The sequence below is a fragment of the Cannabis sativa genome, chromosome X (assembly GCF_029168945.1).
Source record: "Cannabis sativa cultivar Pink pepper isolate KNU-18-1 chromosome X, ASM2916894v1, whole genome shotgun sequence".
Classification (NCBI taxonomy): domain Eukaryota; kingdom Viridiplantae; phylum Streptophyta; class Magnoliopsida; order Rosales; family Cannabaceae; genus Cannabis; species Cannabis sativa.
In genome coordinates this window covers 11,989,493-12,000,626 of record NC_083610.1, presented here as the reverse complement: position 1 = coordinate 12,000,626, position 11,134 = coordinate 11,989,493, and the positions used below count along the sequence as shown (strand labels likewise).

General features: G+C 29.1%; 1 protein-coding gene across 1 annotated transcript; it reads right to left on the bottom strand.

Annotated features, from left to right (window-relative positions):
• Positions 1 to 6,428: 6,428 nt before the first annotated feature.
• LOC133032744 (transcription factor MYB106-like) lies at positions 6,429 to 10,971 on the bottom strand. Its single transcript, XM_061107036.1, has 3 exons — positions 10,807 to 10,971; positions 10,517 to 10,646; positions 6,429 to 7,948 (listed from the first exon to the last, which is right to left on the bottom strand). The coding sequence occupies exons 1-3, from the start codon at positions 10,937 to 10,939 to the stop codon at positions 6,631 to 6,633; spliced, it is 1,581 nt and encodes a 526-aa protein (XP_060963019.1). The 5' UTR covers positions 10,940 to 10,971; the 3' UTR covers positions 6,429 to 6,630.
• Positions 10,972 to 11,134: the final 163 nt, after the last annotated feature.

Here is an 11,134-nt window from a genome sequence, read left to right as displayed (position 1 = left end):
AAAGAATGCATAGTGATATCAAAACAATGATTGCCCCAACCAAATTCATTATATCGACCACTATCGACAACATCTATTTCCTTAGACGAAACAACTTTACCCGGGGGACCACCCAGCAAATAACACTGCACAAAATACAAGACAGCCAACTTGACTGCAAGATCGTCGTTATCCTTAAGATTGTCAGCAATAAAAGCAGTCTGAATAATAAAATCTAACCCGGTGACCAACGCAAACTCTTCGATACTAAACCTAAGATATTTCCCTTGGACACAAACCCAAAACTCCAACCCATTAGGCTGTTAAACCTCCCTCAACAGCAAACAATGAAGCAATTGGTAATGAATTATGTACTCGGGAATCCGAAGAAAATAACCAAACACAGATTTTGAAAAAATTTCCAATTGGCTTTCAGTTAGAATTCTCTTAATGTCTCCAATTACAGAGTAATACCCAGATGTTACTACTCTAGAATGATAGAATTGAGATCGGGTGTACTTGCATTCCCAATCCTAAAAACAGAACAATAAAAACACTGCTAAAACACCATAAAACACTACGAAATAACAATAAAAAAAAAACAATAAAAAAAAACATAGAACAAAATGCATAAAATGGCAAACCTCAACAATCCTATTAACAGGAATTTCCTCAGCCACACCTGATGATGGCAACACCTTTACAGGGGATTTACCCTTGCCCTAAAATAAAACGAAACAACACCAACAAAACAACAAATAAAAATAAAAAAAAAACACATAAATAAATCAAATAAGATATATAAAACAATTACAAATACAGAGACAAAAACAAACATATACCCAGTTATATGAACTTCAAAAATCGAATTTAACAAAAAAAAAATCAAAAACAACAAAAGATAAATAGTAAAATACCTTCACAGAGACAGGCGACTTAAGAAATTCAGATTCCAACTCAAAATCTGAGTCTGAGTTTTCAACCACAGTTCGAGGTCTTTTCCCTCGAGTGTTCTTCGAAGGTCCACCATGAGTTTTTCTTTTAGCAGAACGGGAAGTGGGGCTAGGAGGGTTGTCTTTAATATTTTTTTTACCCATTTTTGATTTGGGTCTGATTTTCTGTGATTGTTTTGTGGGTTTTGTAGCTTTAGCCGGAGATGGAGATGAACGAGTAACGACCATTATAAGCAATTATGAAGGTATTTATAGACAAAAATAAGAAAAATGGGGGGAAAAATGAGAGGGAAGTTTAAGAAAGTGGGATGAGATTTGAAATTTTTTCAAATGCATAAACCACCCACTACTCGAAACTGTAAATGAAAACTGAAAATGGGGGAAGAAGATGAACAGTTGATGGGAGAGTGGGTTATAAGTAAAAATTTTATATTCGAAAAAAATAAAAAAAAAATAAAAGAAAAATATAAAAGTACATAACCTTTTTGATAAGAGTAGAAAACCGTCAAATCAAAAAATAAAAAATGATTTCTTTTTTTTTTTAAAAAAAAGTGGCAAAACCCTATCGTGACAAGTGTAAAGCAAAAAACCCTTGAATATTAAAGTTTGCAAAGGCAGTATACTTCAAAAAAAAAAAAACAGTACAGAAGTAAATTCCACCGTGTCACAGTACAAACGAAAAAAAAATGGAAAAAACAGTAATGGGGGTAAATTTCCCTTTTCAAAGGGGTAAGTTGAAAAATACAACTTTTATTAATCAATTGATCAAATTTATCTCTAATTTTATATTTAATTGAAACATACCTCTTTTTATATGTATTGTACCCAAAATACCCTGACATAAGAGAGTCACATGGAGAGTATCTTAAAGTGACAAGGGAAAAATTAGTACAATGTTTAAAAAAAGAGGTAAAAATGATAGACTTTAAAAAAAGAGGGTAAAAATAAAAGAGGACAATATAAAAAGGGTATAGCGTGCAATTTCCTCTAAATTATACAATATAAGGGAAAATTGTAAGAGTTTATTTTTTATTGCATAAATAAATAATATTATAAGGTTATCTAAATAATAAATAATACTTAGCCCAATTCTGTGTTTTGGTGAAGCTAGTCACCAGTTCTCAGAGATATATGTTTTACGCAAATGAGAGCCTCAGAACTACCCAGTTTTCGAGTACAGTCACTTTGCCAGAAAAGTGAAAATATGAAGTTGTGAATTTGACTCTTCTAACTTCATAGCTTTCAATTATTATGAAAAACTTGACGAACCATCGATACAGAATCAAATCGAACAAAGCTAAACCCAGCGCACCAGGCCATATGTCAACCTGGGTGTTGGGTGTTCTTTTTGGAGCTTTTGGTATGTTGTTTTGACACTTAAAAGGTTCTTGAACTTCACGATGAGGTCTCCTACCCTATTTTTGACCATTTTGGAGACAATACTCGAAGGAGAATTTACATTTGAGTGATCAAAACTAGGGCACCAGGTTGATTATTAACCTGGGTGCTGGGCTTAGTTTTTAGGCCCATGCAATTGTGGTTTTCTCCCGAGTTTACATGTATCTTCATCATTAATGATGATGGAAAAAATTCCCATAATACTTTAGGGAAAAACTGATTGGGAACAACTCAAGTTGACAATATGTCAACCTAGGCACTGGGTCCAGTTTCAGGCATCTTGGAAGTTCTGTTTGTTCCCTAGAAATATTTGAATATTAATCTTTGATTAAAAAGGAGAATATGTCTGGAAGAATTTTTGAAAAAACTCCTCGAAATTGGCCCAGGTTAACATTCGCATTGTCCCTTATTTTGACCCCCCAAGTTGGTCTGTTTCTTCCTTGAAAACATTTGTTTCCCCTTTTTTGAGGAAGACGAAGAAGATTCATGCGTCGGATTTCAGGTTTGATGCTTGAAAGTTGCCCAGGTTGGAAAATTGTAAACCTGGGCGCTAAGGGCCCAGGCACAAGGTGTTTCGGGTGCTCAAAAATGAAAGTTCTACAAATCATATTCTAATGCCTCAAATATTTCGTGGTATGTTTAGTTCATGACCGAATGCAAAGTTTGACCCATTTAAGATGGTCTCAGAAATTGAAACCTTAGTTAGGTTGCCAACCTAGGCGCTGGGTGAAACCCTAGTCGCCCAGGTTGAATTCTGAGGTTATATTTTGCGTGTTTTTAACTCCTAATGCCTGGAATTCGATGCTTCATGTCTTTATGGTACAAAATACTAAAAGATGGTGAGTTAGAAACAACTTAGGGGGATCTGAACACACATTCTGGAGTTCCTAGAGTCAACCTAGGCACAGGGCTAGGGATCCCTCCCAGGTCGACTACTATGACTCGTGACTACTCAATTTTGAAATGCTATCTTTTTTGCCACATGTCAAATATTAATGCCCACGTCATCAGGGAATTTTTTTTAGATTAACAATTATGTACATTATACCCCTGGTAAACGTTAGTATTGCATATTTATGGTAGGGTTAATGATTAGTTACTCCATTTCTAGAGTCTTGAATATGCCTTAGAGAGATCAAATGATATTTTCAATATCATCCCATAGTCTATTCCCTAAACACTTTTAGAATGTTTAAACAATTTTAATTCTATTAGTTTATGTCATTAACAAAATCTAAGGGTGACTTACTCATGTCCTTAGAAATATGGAATGAAAGCTAAGAACATAAAACTATGATTTGCATGCCTATTAACTATTCTAATTAGATTTGAGATGCACTATGTAATAGTCAAGCAAACAAGAAATTGTTTGCTTCTAAAAATTTTAATTTTATAGAATATGGCTATATCCTCAAATTCCAAATAATTTAGAAATGTTGTAGTAGAAGATAAACTTTCAAAATTGATTCTAGTATATATTTCATCATCTTCTACAAGTGTAGATGATGAAGTCACTCTCTTTGTTGAACCAGTGTAATTCGTATTAAAACAAAGAGGAGAGTACCACTCTTGTTCTCATCAGAAACCCACAATACTACATCGTAGTGGAAGAGTTTCATAGAACCTAACTCGTTATGATTTGGAAATTAAAGTTAACTTTTTTTTTTCTTAGCTGACTTCTTTATTTTTACCTTTTTTTTCTCTTCTTTTTTTATTTATCTTTTTTTCTTTTCCAACTCTCTCTCTCTCTCTCTCTCTCTCTCTCTCTCTCTCTCTCTCTCTCTCTCTCTCTCTCTCTCTCTCTCTCTCTCCATACTAAATTTTTGTATTTATATATAATAAATGTACATTTTTATATTCTAACACTTTTTTATTCTCTTATAAAATTTTATTTTATTATTATTTTTTTTAAAAAAATACAAACAATTATGGTGTATATTTTTAGTTTATTCCACCTAATTTTTTTATTGTATATTTGTGCATTTATTTTGTTAGTTTTATGTTATTTTTAAGTGGTTTTTAGAATATTTTTTGTTCAAAAGTTAATTTTTAGTTGTTTTTTATTCATGTGTATTTTTTCATGGCATATATTTTTTGTTTCTTCTTGATAATTTTTTTTAGTTGCATGTGTGTTGCTTTGTAGTTTAGATACATATATTTAGTTTATTTTTTTTTGACACATTTTTTTTTATTAAAATACAATGATAAGGTTTTTTATTTTTCAATTGACACAATGTGCAGTAGTAGATATTGACATATTAATTATTCACCTATTAATTATATATCCCATTTTAAAATCATAAAATTTTATTATTTCTATTATTAATGTAATTGTTTATTTAATTTTTAAAAAATTAATTATCATCTTAACTGTCACTAACTCAAAAAAGAAAATAGAAAAAGAAAAGTTGAAAGTATGAAGTTGTAACAACAAATTCTATGAAAAGAAAAATAATGTAGTATAAAAAAATAAATCAAGTTGTTAAAACTAAGTGAAAAAATTTCATAATACAAAAGTATATTGATGAGTTGATTTTGTTTTGCATATTGCAATTGGGTCATTATTTTGTTATTTTTGGTTGCTTGTAGTTATTTTTTGTTATTTTACAGTTAATTTTTATGTGGTTTGTTAAGTTGTTTTAGAGTTTTTTTTTTAATTATTTTTTTTTATTTTATTGAAACACATTATTTTTGTAATTTTAAAATTTTAACACAATATTTTTAAGAACCTTATACAGTAAAAATATATAAAAAAAAAATGTGTAACAATAAAAATATAAAAATAACAAAAAAATAAGTATTGTTATAAGATTTCCTTATGAAAAATCAAAGGGTAAATTGTAGTATAAATACCCAATGTTTTAGATTTTATACACTTAAATACTTTATCTTTATTTTTGGAGGCAAAAATATCTAATGTTATAATTCTTTTACATCTGTTACTACCACTTCTGTTAACTCATAAATATAGACACATGGAGGGTTCAGATACATTACATTTATTTTTTTTATTTTAAAACTTAATATTCTTAATATCAGAACTAAATGCTACTTGTTTTTAGAAAAAAAAAAAAACTAGTTCCCATAATAATTTTCACATTGATATTGACACTTCAATTCGATAGTCATATTTCCATATACTGCATTGGTACTCAACTATGGTATTGCATCTCTCTTATTTTTTTTTTTAAAACAAGTAGAATTTAGTTTTTGATATTAAGAATAGTAAATTTTAAAATAATAAATAAATGTAATGTATCTGGACCCTCCACGTGTTCATATTTATGAGTTAACGGAGGTAGTAACGGTGTAAGAGAATTGTAACATTAAGTATTTTTGTTTCTAAAAATAAATAAAGTATTTAAGTATATAAAATTTAAAATATTAAGTATTTATACCACAATTTAACTAAAATTAAATTTCCCATGTATATGCCAACTCTTTTATGATATATAATCCAATTCAATATAATACAATACAATACAATACGACCTAATACGACGTTCCAAACGAGCCCTTAAATTACTTGTTAATGAGAAGAGTTGTGGCCCTCCCATAATGGCCATGTATATTCAATACATAATTAATGTGTGGGCACACATGTATTTAATACAGCCGTGATGTAATTAATAAATACATTTATATATGGCAGAGCATAAAAAAAAGAAGAGAAATACTAGAGGGTACCAGTGGTGTCTAGCATCTTTCTATGTGTCAATATCGCTATTGGTCTAATTTAGTATCAGGTTCCATATAATTTAATATAATCGCTTTTAGGGAGTATCGGCTAGCAAATCATGATACGGCAGTGTCGAGAAGGTCTTGCTTGTGCATTTTAGTGCCTAATAGCAATGCTAAAAAAAAAATATGAATAATTTCATATACATAATACATTCTAAATGTGTTATTTTAAGATTACAATTAATTAAAAATTATTAAATTAAATTATATAAAACTCCATATTTAATTCCACTGTTATATTATTGACACCAGAATTAATCATTTATCATATTTACAGACGAATATATACAACGTTATTTGCTCATCTCTGAGCATTCAAATCAAACATATTATGTGAGTGACCAAATTGCTAATCCATGACCACAAAACTTTTATTACTTTTATTATTATTATTTATTTACCTTCGCAAACTAAGCTATTAGAACAAGACTTCAAGCTTCTACTCTCACCTATTAATTGATCTTCTCCTTATAATTTTTTTAATTAAGGAAAGACCATTTTATTACATATATTAATACATAATTAATATCTAAATTTTGATGCATGATATCATGAATGATCAGGATAGAAGCCATGCAACCATAGCATTTTCTTTATCAGAGGTAATCTCTTGACATTTGTTAGGAACATTATTATTATTATTATTATTATTATTATTGCTTTTATCTTGTAACTCCCAACTGCTGCTGTTATCACTATTATCCCATAGCAAAGACAACAGTTTCTCTTTCTCATTATCCCACATATTCTTCTGTTCTTGAACTTGATCTTGTTCTTGTTCTTGGGTAATAACAGTAGTAGTCGAACTCTCCCAACTCCAAAAGTCAACTCCAACGACGTCGTCTATCCAGTACTGATCATCATGATCATCACTAATAACATAATCTCCGTTATTATTGCAGCTCAACATCATCAAGTTATTGTTATAATCATCATTAGTAGTAATAGTAGTATTATTACAAGTAGTCTTGTCTATCTGATCAGCTGCCCCACCTTCATTAAGGCTATCTTCTCTTAAAGTCAAAACCTCATTTGGATTTAGCAAGTGGCTATCTATTATGTCATCAAAGCACAACAACATCCCTTCATCAACAGCTGCTGCTGATGCAGATGCTTCATCATCTTCTTCTTCTTCTTCCTCTTCTTTATGCTGATGATAATCGTACGGTCCTGAAACTTCGTCACCATTTTCCTTATTATTATTATTATTATTATTATTATTATTAAAGTTCACCACTGATGAAATTTCTGTCGTTTTTTTCTCAGAACAACACAACAACAACAGTTGATCATGACCACCCAACATGTCTTCATCACAACTTGACGAGCCCCCAGCTGCAGCAGCAGCAGTAGCAGTAGTAGGAACAGGAGATACTGACCCTAGCATCATTACTACTGTCTCACCACAACCACCACTTCCTTCTTCTTCTTCTTCTTCTTTTTCTAAACGACAACGACATAATTGTCGTTTCTGCTTATCATCAAGATTATTAATATGATCAGTGACAGTAACTTTCTCATTATGAAATGATGATGTTGCTGTAGTTGTTGATGATGTTGTTGTTGTTGATGATGATGATGATACGATGTCGTTTTTGATGATATTATTACTGTTGTTGTTCTTATTATTACTAGTTGATTTGTTCTTCTTCATGGCTAAACGACTAGTTCGACCACCCTTTCGCTTTGGGGTTGGAAGGTTTACTTTGGTTATAGCCACCAGATTTGGGAGAGTAGTAGGAGCTTGATCACGATGAATATGATGAGTAGTATTACATCTTCTGAATGTGTGAATTTTTCGGCTCAAATGAGAATTCCAATAGTTCTTTATCTCGTTGTCTGTTCTTCCTGGCAAGTGACTAGCTATCAAGGACCACCTACAATTACAAATAAATAAATTTGTAATTTTTTATCATAATAATAATATTCTACATTTGTATGACATATTTTTAAAATTTTGGATGCACTAAAAATATTTCTCCTAATAGGGTAGTCCAAAAACCAAAATAATTTTTTAAGGCCTAGGGTCAATTACAATATATATAAAAAAATTTTTTGGCAAATCATGTATAGGAGATTACGCTATAATTTTATATTACAAAAGGAAGAAAGAGAAATGTTAAACGGCACTAGTAGTGCTTAACATCCTCTTATGTGTCAATATCGGTATTGGTCTAATTAAGTATTGGATCTTATATAATTTAATATAATAGTTTTTAGAGAGTATCGCTAGCCAATCGCAAAGCGATATATTGAGAAGATGCTAAGCACTACTGGTTCTTAATAGTAATGCTCGTCTAACAAGTTTGTCGGCCGACATGTTATAGCTCATTAATACGTTAATTCCATTTTTACGTTTATATATATATTTCATAAATTATTCAAAATAAAATTTGTACATATGAACAAGGCACGTTATGATCGACCCTCAACGAGTGGCCAAAATAGTACCAAGTGGCTTAACGTTCTCCCTAGGTAAAATATAATAAGTGCTGTACTTCTAGATGTAATTAATACTATGTTTTTTCCTTTTTCATTTTTAATTAGTTTTCATAATTTTCTTTTCTTTCCCGTTTTTCCAATTCATGAGACCACTCTTTATTAGTTTCTCTACTCCATTCATGTATTACTAAAATTTTACATCATACATCAATTTTTCAAAATTTTTTTCTTTATCATTTAAATATTATATATCTTTTATATATTTTATTAATTAAAATAAAAAAATAATAATTAAAAAAATTAAAAAAAAATAAAATAATTTATAGTATTTTTTTTACCTTACTACTATCCATCGAGTTACCTGTAACTAAAAGAATATCTATAAATTATTTTAGCTCACCATTTCACATAATGGAAGTACAGTTTTACCTAATTATTTAAAATTTTAACTAAAATAGTAAAGAGCTATTTTACCTCTTTTTCAGGGAATTTGTTGTCATATTTTTATTAAGAGGGTTGTATAGGCAAGTTATACTAATTTTTATAATTAATATTAAAGTAAAGTAAGTTAAATTTAATATTAAATTATATATCATATCATATTTCATAAAAGTGTTAAGCCCTATGTATACCCTTTAACATTTTCTATTATTAATTACATTTTAAACTTTAAAAAATTGAATAAAGTTCATCTATCAATTTTTATAATCAATTCGTGAGTGTCTAATTGTTTGAACAGATGACATTGAATATATTACAAGATTCAATTATTTAATAAACAATTCAATTATATAAACATGTGTATAATTTAGTGTGTCATCATAATCACTAGTGATTCTAAATATCAAAAGAAGACAAAAAATGACAATTTTGAGAGTGACAACATAATCAATCAATGATGATTTGGTGCATTTCCAACTGCTCTGGGGCGAGAAATTAAGAGTTTTACCCAATAAATGCGAAATAACAGAATGATGTTACTATTTTGAAACTAAAAACATTAATATAGCCTCTCAAAATATATTGAGCACAAAAAACCAATTTTGAAAAATGTCAACTTTTTCTCTAAACAGACAATAATTATATAAATCGATATTATAAAAAAATAAAAATAAGAAACCTGTTATGAATAAGGCTAGTTATTTATTTATATATATTTTTAAAAGAATAAAGCTATTTATTATTTTTTTCTGAAAAGATAAAGCTATTTATTGAAAATATTATATATTCTCTCCACACTAAATATTATTATGTATTATCAATAGCAATGAATGTGTCATTAGTAACAACAAATGTACTCAATTAAAAAATTATATTTTTTACCATTAAATTTATTTTATTTTCTTTTGAGGTTTTTCCTACAGAATTTACTCAAGAAGTTTTAATGACGCCAATTTTTTTATAAAAAAAATTATATTCAGACACAAACTAAAATTGTCGATAGAATTTTTAAATTGTAGAATAAAGTGATAATAGGTGCACTTACAATACATAAATTTAACACACACTATAAAAAAAATTATTTTCAGTGATAACATAAATTTTTTGTGAGTAAATGTGATTTTTAGTCATAGCAACAAATTTTTTGTGATTAAAACATAGTATTTAAATATAAGTTACTAATTTAGTTTTACTCACAACAAGTATTGTAATTAAAAATAAATTTAGTCACAATAAATTGTAATTTTTGTGACTAATATATTTAGCCACGAATTTTTCAATCACAACATATGAATTATGTTTTATAATTAGTCACAATTTTTTTTACTTTTAGTCACAAATTTTATTGTCACTAAAAACATTATTTTTTATTGGGACATATTTATGTGACAAATTTTTTTAACAAATTGAATTTATTTAAAATATGTCCTATAGCTACTTGACTTATCACATAGACAATTTTATGTTTAATTTATGCGTGCATGTAACAAGATTAAACTAATTAAGAAGATATAGAATTTTAATATATATAATAATAAATAATAATAATTAAATTAACTAACCTGTTGCCTAATGTAGAATGCAGGTTGATGATGATATCTTCTTCCTCAGAAGAGATATTACCTCTCTTCAAGTCAGCTCTCAAGTAGTTTATCCATCTCAATCTACAACTCTTCCCACACCTCAGTAATCCTGCATTATATTATAGTATAAAAAATTACAAATTTATAATTTAATAAAAATTAAAAAAAAGGTAATCTTAAATATTACATATATATATATACAGGAACATCGGCAATGCCATGCAATGCAATAGAAGATTATAATAATTTGTATGTACATACATATGTACCTGCATTTTTGGGTAATGATCTCCAAGACCCTTCTCCATTAGACTGTATATACTTGGTCAAGATCTCATCCTCTTCTGAAGTCCACCTCCCTTTCTTCAATCCAATTTTCTCACAGCAAGGAGCCCTACCCATCTGATCTCTCTCTCAATATATTTTAATGTCTACAAAATATTAAAGGCAAACAAAAAGTAACGGGGCGCGATGTTATATATAACATAGCTAGGGAGAGCTAGAGAGAGATCAAGAGTGGGAAGAGTAGAGAGTAGTAGAAGTAGTGTGGGGTCCAAGTAAGTACTGACGATAGAGAAATTAGTTTTTGTGGCTAAA